At 38.0% G+C, this 13,465-nt stretch overlaps 2 protein-coding genes across 9 annotated transcripts in view; one reads left to right on the top strand and one right to left on the bottom strand.

Annotated features, from left to right (window-relative positions):
• Positions 1-13,465, top strand: part of EVI5 (ecotropic viral integration site 5) — a 201,932-nt gene that overhangs the window by 54,246 nt on the left and 134,221 nt on the right. For all 8 annotated transcript variants that reach the window (XM_014586571.2, XM_006140145.3, XM_027770450.1 and 5 more), the window contains 4 exons: positions 988-1,177; positions 1,980-2,204; positions 3,758-3,832; positions 12,736-12,861. In XM_014586571.2, coding sequence (XP_014442057.1) covers positions 988-1,177; positions 1,980-2,204; positions 3,758-3,832; positions 12,736-12,861 — 616 coding nt within the window. The remainder of the gene's footprint in view (positions 1-987; positions 1,178-1,979; positions 2,205-3,757; positions 3,833-12,735; positions 12,862-13,465) is intronic.
• On the bottom strand, positions 10,277-11,041 carry LOC102468772 (small nuclear ribonucleoprotein Sm D2). The gene is made up of 2 exons (XM_006140179.2): positions 10,661-11,041; positions 10,277-10,324 (listed from the first exon to the last, which is right to left on the bottom strand). Exons 1-2 carry the CDS (start codon positions 11,003-11,005, stop codon positions 10,277-10,279), a joined length of 393 nt encoding a protein of 130 aa, XP_006140241.1. The 5' UTR covers positions 11,006-11,041.

Consider the following 13,465-nt stretch of genomic DNA (forward strand, 5'->3'; position numbering starts at 1 on the left):
ACGGAGTCTTTGTGGATTAAAATCCCTTATCTCAGGGACGAAGCTCCTACTCAGCTACACTTTATTGTCATGGCATAGAAATATGGGCCTGCTTTTACCTTATTTTTTAATTTTTCAAGAGAATTTAGAATTATAAAGTATATATGTACATAAAATAAGCCTGAAATCGTCAATTTTAATATTAGTAAATAGTTCAGTGTTATGCATAAACACAGCTTGGGCCCAAACCAACTTTTTGTTTGGATGCATTAGTTATACATGTATGGAGCAAAATGAGAAAAAAAGGAATTTGGCTAATTTCTGTGGTTTCCAACTTTACTTTTTAAGGCCCGGACACAGCGTGAATGTGATAGGATTAATTATGCCTTAGAATTTGTTGTACCTCTTCAAAGTATAGGTTCTTTTTTTATGGAGCCCACTGAGCCTCTTTTTTCACCAGATTGCCCTATTTTGAATTTTCAGTTGAGATGAAGGGAATTATAACAGGTCTTATAGCATTAAAATATTTAGGGACCAGCAGATGGCGTAATGGATGCATCGCTAGACTTCATGTAGTCAACCATGGTTCGAGTCCTGGACCCGGTGGCTTAAACTCATGCTGGGCTCGTGTGCATGTGTGCCCAAGATCCCTAGAAGAGAATGGAGGAGAAGGGATTGCCATGTGGCCATCCCCTCTGGGGGATGATTTCTTGCTTTCTGTCTCTCTGTCTCTGTCTTTTCTGGCGAACACATGTACCCTATAGCAAAAACCTCTCCAAAAAAAAAGGCATTAAAATATTTTGCATCATTTGCTGTTTCAAATTTTTTAACACCTATGCATAGATGAAAAAATGCAGCAGGTTTTCTTGATGTCAAGCAATAATGTTAAAAGTATGCACATTATTGAATCATATTTAAAACAATGGCTAAGTTATAGTAATGATGTAAGAGTATTTTATCTGTATTACTGTGAGATGAGACCTTGAGAATTTTTAAATTATGTTTTAGATTGTTAGAGACGGATAGTAAGTCTTTAAGATCTGTCAATGGTTCAAGAAGAAACAGTGGCTCCTCTCTTGTGTCAAGTTCATCAGCCTCTAGCAACCTCAGCCATCTTGAAGAAGATTCTTGGATTCTTTGGGGAAGGATTGTTAATGAATGGGAAGATGTACGTAAAAAGAAGGAAAAACAAGTTAAGGTATTTGTGTTCTTTGTTGAAGTTTTTCCTTATCTCAAAGGACATCAGGCATGGATTAATAGAAGATTAGAAAAGAAAACAGATTTTCGTTAATTAGCAAGATATATAATAAAGAGTTCTGTTTTATATGCTTTCATTTATTTGTGCCCATAGAAGCTTGATTTATAGCTGTCAGTGATTGTAGAAACTATATAGCTGAAATTTATTGTACAAACTAGGTGAATTTATTTTACTATAGATTTAGAAAGAAGGTAACGACATCTTACATCCTTGAATTATCAGTATTTTTTTTATTTTCCTCCAACAGCCCTTTGAAATGTGATAGGTACTGTACCATCATTCATAGCTCCATAGGTTATCAAGGCCTTCATACCACTAGAGGCCACACCTTTAGTGATAACGACCAGAATTTATCCTGGCATTATGACCCTCCCACCTCATCAAAACAGAATACACACAAGTGCCAAATCTTTTTTTTTTTTAATTATTTATTTTAAGTTTATTATTTTTTAATTCATGAGAGAGAGAGGGGAGGAAGAGAGTGAATAAGCAAGCTGCCAGGTCCAGGACTCGAACCATGGTCAGCCATGTGAAAGTCCAACCTGCAAACACTACGCCATCTGCTGGCCAAGGGCCAAATCTTAATCTTGGTTAAAAAGGTTCTTTAGTCTTACTATAAAATTAGCTTTGTGAATTATAAATTTGGATAAAGTTGTTTATTGTACATAAACCCCTAATAAATAACTCTTCAGCTTGTAGGGTAGGCGACTTAATTAATTTTGTAATTTATTTTAATTTTTAGGAACTTGTTCGTAAAGGGATACCTCACCACTTTAGAGCAATAGTTTGGCAACTTTTATGCAGTGCACAAAGTATGCCAATAAAGGATCAGTATTCAGAACTACTGAAGATGACCTCACCTTGTGAAAAACTGATCCGAAGGGACATTGCGAGAACTTATCCTGAACACAATTTTTTTAAGGAAAAAGATAGCCTTGGACAGGAGGTTTTATTTAATGTAATGAAGGTAAGTGCTATTTATTCACTTAATTAATTAATCAATCATGATGCTAGAGGTTATTTGCACTCACCAGAGACATAGGGAGAAAACACTCCCCTCTGGGGCATAGTCATGCCAAAAGTCCTTCTCCATTTCCCCATCCTGTTGGAATTTTTAAAAAATGAAGTGAATTTTCTGAAGAATTATTTTTTTAATTCCATTTGTTGTTATTATTATTAATTTTGACCAGATAGAGACAGAGAAAGGGAAAGTGAGAAAGCAAGCTGCCTGGTCTGGGATTTGAACTGCGGTCAGCCATGTGGGAATCCAGTGCTTTTAACCACCATGCCACATGCCAGCCCTGAAATAAATTTTCTGCAGGTTGAAATTATACATGTCCCATGATGAAACATAGACTCCTACCATACAATAATCAGTTACTTTGGTAGTAAAATTGACTTTAGCATAATTTTTTCTTTAATTCTGATGCTACATTTTTTTGTCCAGATTAAACAACTGGTCATAAAATTCATCATATTATTAAGTATTGGATGACAGAAATAATCTTTAAAGTGCATACCAGAGATCCTCTATGAAAATGGATAATTCACCTTCTGTGAGGTTTAAAATCTAGGATGCAGGTTTTTTCCATCATGGTTGCATTTATACAGTCAGCAGGTTTTTAAAAAACTTATTTATTTAATTTAATTTATTATTATTATTTTAATGGGACAAGGCAGAGAAGGAGGGAGAAAGAGAGATCAAGGGAGAGTGAGAAAACAAGCCTCCAGGTTCAGGACTTGAACCATGGTTAGCCTTGTGGGAATCTAGCACCTTATCCACAATGCCATCTTGGGCTCTATTCAACAAGTTTTTATTGCTTGCTATGACCAGGCTATTAAGAGCTTTTAGCCCTTGAAAGGTGGGCTACTGTAATTTTTTCCTTTTGAGAGGTTTTTACTATAGGGTATGTGTGCTCGACAGAGAGACAGAAAGCGAGAAATCATGCCCCCTGGGGGGATAGCCATGCCGTAATCCCTTCTCCTCCATTCTCCTCTCGGGATCTTGGGCACACACACACATATGAGTTAAAGCCACCGGGTCTGGGATTCGAACCACGGTTGACTACATAGCCATTATGCCAACTGCTGGTCCCCTGTAATTTTTTTCTTCAGCATTGCCTTTTCCTTTCCCATTGTTTCTTTCTCTACCAACTACTTCTGTGGAATATTGACTTCTTGTTAAACCATTTTAATTGTGCCTTACTTAACCCTGCTCTAGTTTTATCTTTATCAGATTTAAATTTTACTTGATTTTTAAAGCTCTATTATCATGAGTACAAATTCCTTTATTTTCTTGTCCTTTGGAACTGACAATTTCTAATTGGGAAATTGTCAAAAGAACATTCTATATAATAGAACACTTACCTTTGAAATTTTTGTAGGATAACATTTACAGCAAACAAGCAAGAGCTTTTCTAAGTGAAAAGGTCTCTTTATTGTCTCACTATCAGATTTTTGGAAAAGGAAGGTATAATATACTATGTTGAAGTATTTTGAACAATATTTTTTTCTTTTTAGGCATATTCTTTAGTGGATCGTGAGGTTGGTTACTGTCAAGGAAGTGCTTTTATAGTTGGATTGTTGCTTATGCAGGTAAGTTAGTACAAGTATTAAATGTCCAATTAAGCTCTTTATTAAAGTTGGATTGAAGTATTAAAAATCATCATTGTTTTTATTGAGTAAAAGTGGATACTGGATATTGCTCCCTTTGCGTAATGTGAATAGAAATATTCATATTAAAAGTGTTGAGATATAATAATATCTTGCCACCAAATGAAATTTCAACTTGATAATGCATATATTTATACCATAATATTCTATTTAAGGCTGTATTTAGTTTTAGATCTTAACTTATTTTTCAACATTTAATTAAGAGTAATCTTTTCCCAACCAAGGAGGATATGATTAAAATGTTGGTATGGAAATCTTATTTATGTTGTATAACATCTTTAGAAATTTTGTCTGTCATAGAGCTAAGGGCCTGTTATGCATATCTTGCTGTATGTTCTAAAATAGTGATACTCTGTAGGACTTTTACTGCCTCTTGGATTAACACGGGCAGTGACTTATTTTAGAGTGGTTTGGATGAGTTGTTTTCAGAATTTAAGGACAGGATAGTCAAAACTTTGGAGGAAAGTGTCCTATAGTGTTAACTTTTATTTTTAGGCGTAGACTCGCTGGAGAGAAACAGACAGACAGACAGACAGACAGAGGAAAAGTGAGAAATCACGCCCCAAGGGGATGGCCATGCCACAATCTCTTCTCCATTCTCCTCCCAGGATCTGGGGCATGCACGCACACGTGCCCAGTGTAGTTGTAAAACCACTGGGTCCAGGCTTCAAACTGCAGTTGGCCATGTGGGAGTCCAGTGATGTAACCGCTATGCCATCTATTGGCCCCAATATAGTGTTAACTCCTTAGCCTTGAAAATCTTTTAAAAGTCCAATCTTCCTCTATTTAATCTCAGCAATTCTTTTTTGAGTCTTGAAAAGGAACTTTGGCAACAACTATATTTGAGTCATACAGGCTTTTTGCATCTCAGTTCTGTATTAGCTATATAAACTAGGCTGGTATATTTGTTCTCTCAACCTTAATTAAATATTATTTTCTGCTTTCAGATTCATTGTGTGGGTTACAGGAGACAATATATGTAGAAGCTTAGCATAAGGGAAGCATGTAATAAAGTTCAACGACTTGCCCAAGATCACACATAGTCATAGATAAAAGCAGAATAGGAGTCAGAAGTTCTGTTTCCCTGTGCTTTGCTTCAGTTTTCCAGCCATTCTGCCTAGTTTTAAAGCTATAGCTGTCAGTGGGCCAGCAGGTGGCATTCCCACATTAAGGTGCTAGACTCCCACATGACCAACCACAGTTTGAATCCTGGACCCGGCAGCTTGCTTTCTCACTTTTCTTCTCTCTCTCTTTCTCATGAATGCATGTGCCCTGTAACGAGTTAAAACATAATATTAGGTTGTTATGTATTTTTCTATGTTTTTCTGTGCAAAAATGCATCATGATTTTTCTGATGACCCAATAATAATGATAATAATTTTTAAAAAAAGTATAGCTCTCAGTAACATATACACACACCTCTTTTCTGAGTAGCACAAACCTGGTATCAAAGGCACTAAGTTTTAATAAAAATGGTTAATTTTTACTTTTTTTTTATAATAGTATCCCCAGTGCTTATAGGATGTTTGTCCATTTCTAAGAAAATTAGGTTATAAATTATACATGTGGCATTATTCCCAATTGCGAAGACATGGAACCAACCTAGATGCCTATGGACAGATGTATGGATTGGAAAAGTGTGGCATAGATATGCTTTAAAATCGTAGTCAGCCTTGAAAATAACAAGACCCTGGCATTGATAGAAAGTAAATGAATACGGAAGATTCACTGCTAAGCAAAGCAGGCCAGACTATAAAAGAGAGGCATTGTATGCCCCCATTCAATATATATCAAGCATCTGCATTCTATAAACAGAAAGATTGGAAGATACTAAATCATGGAGAGCAATTGTGGATAATAGAGACAGTGTGGGAGGAGGGTGGGAAATGGGGGAGGGTGAGAGAAAGGGACTCAAGGGGAAAAGAAAGAAGCAAAGCATTTAAGAGACACAAAGATGGTGGGACACAGCAGGTGGTGTGGTGGTTAAAGGCACTGGATTCCCACATGGTCGACCGTGGTTCCAGTCCTGGACCTGGTGGCTTGCTTTCTCCCTTTCCCTTTCTCTCTCTCTCCGGTCAAATTAAAAAAAAATAATAATAATGCTAACAGCTGGAAATAAATAAATAAATAATTCTTTAAAAAAATGAAAATTATTTGTTGATAGCATGTATGGTAGTATCTTTGGGTATTCATGCTGGGAAAATTCATTTTGTATACTGTAATGATAAACAGTGACTGAAGGTATAAAAAAAAATAGTAAAAATAAGAATGTATATAATGAAAAATGCATGAAATTCAAACATTATTTGCACCAAAGTAAGCTTGTATTTATTTCCATTTTTCACAAACTATTTGAGTCCCTTGTATACAGTTTTGTCTACATGAATGATTACATCTGTACAGTAAATTCTATTTTTTTCGCTATAGGGCGCGTGCGTTTGCCAGACAGACAGAGAGAGACATAGAGACAGAAAGCGAGAAATCACCCCCCAGGGGGGATGGTCATGCTGCAATCCCTTCTCCTCCATTCTCCTCTGGGATCTTGGGCACGCACGCACACGCGCCTGGCATGAGTTTTAAGCCACCGGGTCCAGGACGCGAACCGCGGTCGACTGCGTGGGAGTCCAGCGACATAGCCATTATGCTAACTGCTGGTTCCCTGTACAGTAAATTCTTATAAGTAGAATTGCTCAGTTAGCATGTGAATGCATTTCAGTGTTTGATAGGTAATGCCAAATTGTTAAAAGGAGGTTATATATTTATCATTGCCTTTCAGATGAAAAAAAAAAAATCAGCCAGATTTCTTTAAAAATAAAAATACAGTACTAAACAAGATTTATTAGTGTTGAGGTATACTTGTTTAAAAAATTATGGTTTTCCTAATTTATAATTGATCATTATTGGTAGGTCTTTCACTATTGCACTCAAACATCCTTATCACTCTAGTGATTTTTGTATTCTTTTCACTTTCATATTAGCTCCAAAATAAGCTGTTAGTAGTCATTTCTGTTCAGCATCTAAAAAGCAGTTTTTCCTTTCTTGAGATATGAATCTCAGAACAGATTAAAAACCTCCTCTTTGTTTTAAAGTTTATGCTCTTATCCTTCATGCTGTATTGTCTCCCACAACTTGTTTAGAAAGGCAACCCAGAGAGTGAGTCTGATAAAATTTGCAAAGTTAGTTCATCTTTTAGTCCATTATTTCTTTACTCACAGAAATACTGGAGACTGGCCAATTTATAGAGAAATAATAGCTTATTGTCTCACAGTTCTGGTGACTGGAAAGTCCAAAAGCATAGGCCAGCATCAGGCTGATCTACAAAATGGCCAGTGAAAGCACAGAGGTTGGCAGATGCACGCAGAAAGAACAGGCTGTGGACAGCTCATTCTGCTTTTTTAGCAACCAGCTTTCATAAGAACTGGCCCCTTTTCATGAGAACTAGAACTCACCGGTTCTTGTAGAAGTCATTAATCTGTTCATGAAATTGCCGCTTCCATGATCCAGTCACTGCCCACTTGGCTTACCACCTCCCGACATCAAATTCCAGGCATGAAACCTTGGGGGACAAACCATTTTCTAAATCATAATAGTATATGTTGAATTTAAATAGCTAAAAGTCCAGGATATATGTATTTTGTATGCATCTTAGTACTCCTATAAGATCAGGTACATTGTCTGCATTAGGCCTTTGCAAAAGACATGAATTCCTGTCCACTCAGTGTCACAGAGAAAGTATGCAGCAGCACACTGCTCTAGGACTTTAGCGTCTTGATTTCTTTCTAATAGGAATTACTGTGAAACAACTGGGTAGTGGTTCTTTATGGTTATAGTTGTCACTTAGTGTCACACTCTTTTATTTGTCACCATTGTGTTTCAGTCTTTTTGAGAAGAGCCCATTGTAAGTTTTTTTTTTTTTTCCTATGATCTTTTATCAAACCACCTATCTTATTATTTTTTACAATATTACCATAAGGACTTGAAACAAACAAACAAACAACCTTCTTCAGTTCCCAAATCAATGCTACTGTAGAGGGGGGAGGAATGAAACTTTTTCTTTCCTTTCCTTTTTCTCTTCTCTTCTCTTCTCTTCTCTTCTCTTCTTTTCTTTTCTTTTCTTTTCTTTTCTTTTCTTTTTTTAATGTCCTGAAGAGCAGGAATTCTTGCAAGGCAAAACAAACAAACAAAAAAACAAGTCAAAAATGGGGTGTGTGTGGGGGGGGAGGGGGTGAATGGTTTACTCCCACAGTAACTGGACTGGGTGAGAGGAGAAGTAACAAAGGGAAGGAGCTGGTAGAAGCTGAGGTTGGAGAGGTGTAAGAGATCCCACTATGTAGGACATTGGCAGAATTTAGGGTTTTATTGAGGATATATCAAGCCTTGAGAGTATTTTAAGCAGTGGAGTGAAATGATCTAATTCGTGCCTTTAAAGGATCACTCTGGCAGCTCTGTGCTATCTGGAAAATGGACTGATTGAACAGAACTTTAAGGGAAGCAACAGTGACCAGTGAGCAAGCTCTTGTGGTAATGCAGACAGTGGGCTGCTCTCTTTGTGGTGATTCGGAAAAGGTGTCTGTGTGGTACACGGTGGTTGGTTCTTGAGGTCCTTTGAATATGGAGCCAACATAATGTGTTGATAGATGAGCTGTGGAGTGAAAGAGAAAGGCATTGGCGATGACCCTCTCCAGGTTTTTGAGCAGAAGTTTGGGACAGGAAATGGCGAAGTAGGAAATTGGGGGTGTGTTTGAGATGTGGAACATCCAAGTGGAGATTTTAAGCCAGCAGTGGAAATTATGAGACAGGAACTGGGTAAAGGCTCAGGCCAGTAGGTGAAAGGGAGAGACCCGAGACTGTAAGACTGAGTACAGATGCAGTCAGGGAGGCTGATAGAGGTGACGGCATGAGAGTGAGGAGTTTCTCTTCTGAGTGCTTCAGTTTTTAAAATATCGAAGAAACAAACAAGGCCATTAGCTTAGAACTGAGTAGGGAGGAGGGGTGTTGGAAGATTGAGGACCAAGAAGAAAGTTTGAAATGATGTTCTAGGGGAATGAGAGTTATTGAATTAGGGAAATAAAGTATACAGGTAGCAGTAAGGAGACTATCCTGACTTCAGAGTGAGACCAGGCAGCATCGTTAAATGTTTTGTTTTTGTTTCTCTCTAACCACTTCCTGCTGCCTTGATGTAGATATGGAGTTGATTTACCTAGGGTAGAATTTTGTCAGTTCTAATTGTAATAGAGAAAGACAAAGTAACTGTAAATTTAATCAGGTAAATGAATAAAAGGAGCCATGAAGCACAGTGAGCGCAGGAGAGAACTGAGTACAGAGGAAAGGTAGTGTAGTATAAAGGAGCGGTAGGCATGCCAGGTCAAATAGTCATAAATACTAATGTATACTCATCTTTATTGCAACCTTATGAAATGGGTACTGTTATTTTTATATTTAAGATTTTGCTATAGGATGTGTACGCTCATTGGTGAGAGACAGAGAGAGAGAGAAAGTGAGAAATAATCCTCTGGGCGGGGTGGTGGTGGGGGGGGTGACTACACTGCAGTCACTTCTCCGCGGGGTGGTGGTGGGGGGGTGACTACACTGCAGTCACTTCTCCATTCTTCTCTTGGGGTTTTGGGCATGTATGCACCTGTACCCAGCATACTTTCCAAGCCAGTGGGTCTGGGACTTGAACCACAGTCAGCCATGTGGGAGTCCAGCACCTTAACCACCATGCCATCTGCTGGCCCTTAGGTACTGTTATTTTACCCATTTGATAGATGGTGAAATTGAGCAACAGAGAGGTTAATTTCTCCAAAGTCATATAGGTATTATCTAGAGAAACTGGTACTTAACTCTTGGTGTGGCTCTAGATCCTGAGCTAGTATAAGCTAGTACCCTACCCTACCCTACCCTACCCTATCCTATCCTACAATTATTTGACCTGGCATGCCCACCACTCATTTATACTACACTACTTTTTCTCTGTTTTCAGTTCTCTCCTGTGCTCACTGTGCTTCATGCCTTCTTATATTCCTTTACCTGCTTAAATTTACAATTACTTTGTTTTTCTCTGTTACAATTAGAACTGACAAAATTCTACCGTAGGTAAATCAACCTGCTTACCAAGCTCATTAGAGAAAAGGAAGTAAAAATCTTGTAGGCTAGAGAATCTGTTTTCATGAAAATGTGTGTGTGTGTGTGTAGGTGGTGACCCAGAAGTTTGTGTATGTTGCAAAAACAGGAACAGATGGACCTTATGAAATGGGTACTGTTATTTTTATATTTAAGATTTTGCTATAGGGTGTGTACACACATATCTGCTGTCATGTGTTCAAACAGAAGGGGAAGTTAATGATATGAAAGTGGCAACCAGGTTCAGCCAGGTTCATATATCTTGTTAACTTCTGTTGCCTCCAGTGCTATCTATGGGAGAAAAAACCATATTAGGGGACAGCCAGCTTTCAACTAAAGGAAGAAAGGAATATTTGTAAAAGAGATTGAGGATAAGGATTGAAAATCTTGTTGATGCAGATTATGGGTTTCAGGAAGTTCTATGTAAAAGATTTAGAGAAGGCTGGAAATGAGATTAGATTAGGAACCATATAGGATGAGAGTTTTGGGATATTGGGTGGGGCTCTCAGGCTCAATGGGATTAATAGGGATGGGTTTTTTTTTTTTTTTTTTTTTTTTAGAAAAAGAAGATTTTATTACTCCCATCACAAAGGACAGGTCTTGGTAGGACAGAGAGTGTGTTCTGACAGTGGGAAAAAGGCTCTCTTTGCCAGCGATGAGTGGGTTCTGCAGGACCACGATGACCGAGTCCCCACGCAGAAACTTCTTGGAGATGTAGCGGTCCTTGTTGACTGGCTTGAACTTCTTCTTGCCTTTGCCACTCTTGGGAACCTCAGTCCACATCTCCTTCACGTTCTCCAGCGCCATGTTGCAGTGCCTGTCGAAGGCCTTCCCTCGGCCCAGGAGTTTCTTGTTGTTGCGGCAGTTGATGAGTACTTGGGTGTTGTTCTTGACTGACTGCGTGAGCACAGAGAGTGGACCCGTGTTAAATTCCTCCTCCTCCTCCCGCTTCTGCAGCTCCTCTGGAGTCATCTCACTCTTGGGCTTGTTGAGGAGGCTCTTGGTGGCGACGGCACACTAAAGTCACTCCTGTCTCTTCCGCATTGCTTCAGCCTCTAAGGAGAGCTAGAGAAGATAGAGATGGTTTTAAAAGCAGACTGTGACTATCTTGGGAGGAAGGAAGGAAATGTTGATTTTACCAAGAGTAATTTGTGGCTACTGTTCATGGCTGTGTCAAGGCTAGGGAAAATGTATTGTTATTAGCAACAGTCTCCAATAAGAATAATACCTAGAGATCCTTTGGGATATTCCTTTTTGAAACCTGTATAATATGAGTGAATGAGAGTCAGCAATTTTTATTATTTTGAGAAAGGCGGTTTAATAATTTGCCTAAATATGCTGAATATCTTTGTATCTCTTCACGGAACTTTCAAGTTTATTATCTTATTAATATAATTTCCTAGTGATTGACAAGTGAAATTAGTATCTTTAAACCTCAATTAAAGATAATTTGAAAGCACACAAGTTCTATTAACACTTACACTTCATTGTATGACTTATGCTCAGAATCTGTACAAGGCTTCCCATCTCACGTAAGTTAAAAGTCAAAATCCTTACAGTGGTCTCTAGATCCCTATGTATTTAGGGATCCTGAGATCCCATTACTTCTCCTCCATAACCAATATCACATCTGATTAGGTAGTGCCCTAATTACTGTTCCTTGAGTGTTCCAAGTGCATGATTCTGCCTCAGGGACTTTGTACTCTTGTATTCCAGGACTGTTCTTTCCTCAGATCCTCCCTTAGTTTCTTCAGGATTCTGTTCCCACATTTCCTTATCAAGGGACCTTCTCTGACCTGTGTAAATAGCAGTGTTTCTCTTCAGCATTCCCTATTACCGTACTTTATTTTCACAGCACTCATCACCACTTGTCATACATAGTCATCCCTCAGTCGCCACTGGGGATTGGTTCCAGGTCCTATCACAGATACCAAAATTTGCAGATGCTTGAATTACTTAAACAGCATGTATTTGCTTATAACCTGTCCATATCCTCCCATATACCTTTCTAAAACAATATTTACTTTTTATTTATTATTATTATTATTATTATTAAATTTGATGAGAAAGAGAGAGAAGGAAAGTGAGAAAACAAGCCATCCTCCAGGTCCAGGATTCAAACTGCAGTAAGGCATGTGGGAGACTACTAGCACGCCAACCACCATGCCCTGTCCCCCCATATACCTTCAACTGTCTCCAAATTACTTACAATACCTGCTACAATGTAAATGCCATGTAAATAGTTGTTATGTTCTATTATTTAAGGACTAATGATGAGGGAAAAAAGCCTATGTTAAGTACCGACAGCCATTTTTTTCTTATATTTTCAATCTGTAGTTGGTTGAACCTAAAATTACAGGAAGTTGACCACTGCATATTACTTAATTTATTCGGTGTGTTTTCTTTATCTTCTCACTGCAAAGTTCAAGCTCCTTTAGGGTAGAGATTATATTTATTTTATTCACTGATATATATCTAGAGAGAAAAAAATATCTGACTCACAATGAGTATTTGTTACTTGAATTAACAAATTAGGCACGTTAAGGCAATTAGTTTCAGAGATTTTAAGATTTATCTAACTTCTCTTGTTGTTAGAAGGAGAGACTAGAACCTTCTGATTCTTAGTACATTGCTTTTGACATTGCATTATGTGGCCGTGTATCACCTAATTTAACCTGTATTGCCTTTTTCTCCTAATGTAGATGCCAGAAGAAGAAGCTTTCTGTGTCTTTGTTAAATTAATGCAAGATTATAGACTTCGTGAACTTTTTAAACCAACCATGGCAGAACTGGGTCTTTGTATGTACCAGTTTGAATGCATGATACAGGTAAAAGTGCAATGTTGACAAAAAGGCATTTTGCCTTTTTATTTTTTTTTTTTCAGCTTGATCCGAGTGACTACTAAACAAATTTAATATTAAAAATGTTAGAGCAGTTGGGGGGGAAATCAGTTTTTAATCACGTGATAATTTGTTGGTTGGTTAACCACAACTAGATCTAAATTTGAGGCTGACTGCAGGTAGGTCGCAATCTGTAACCTGACTGCAGTTTTCATACTCACATCTTAAGTATTTGTGCCAGACATACCATGAACCTATTTCCTAAGCACAGGAGTTTCCTTATTAGGTCATATTACATTTTGTCATTGTTACATAGCCTGAGCTCTTAAGTCCATAGGTAAGATACTGTGATGCAGATGGCGGTCAGTTTACATGGAGTGTCTCTTCTGCTTCTTTCAGTCCTCTCTCCTGCCTTTCTCTTTTTGTATCTCTGTTTTGCTAGCCTGTAATCTTTCTGTTTGTGGAGAGATTTTTGCTATAGGGTTTGTGCACTTGCCAGAGACACAGAGAGAAACAGAGAGACAGAAAGCAAGAAATCACCCCTCAGGGGATGATTATACCACATTCTCTTCTCCATTCTCCTCTTGGGATT

The sequence above is a fragment of the Tupaia chinensis genome, unplaced genomic scaffold (assembly GCF_000334495.1).
Source record: "Tupaia chinensis unplaced genomic scaffold, TupChi_1.0 Scaffold000023_1, whole genome shotgun sequence".
In the NCBI taxonomy this organism is placed as follows: Eukaryota; Metazoa; Chordata; class Mammalia; order Scandentia; family Tupaiidae; genus Tupaia; species Tupaia belangeri.

Coding starts and splice junctions, on each gene's coding strand:
- LOC102468772 (XM_006140179.2), bottom strand. CDS start 11,005: ATGACTCCAGAGGAGCTGCAGAAGCGGGAGGAGGAGGAGGAATTTAAC. Junction 10,325..10,660: donor AAGAGAGCCTTTTTCCCACT/GTCAGAACACAC, acceptor TTTCTCCCATAG/ATAGCACTGGAGGCAACAGA.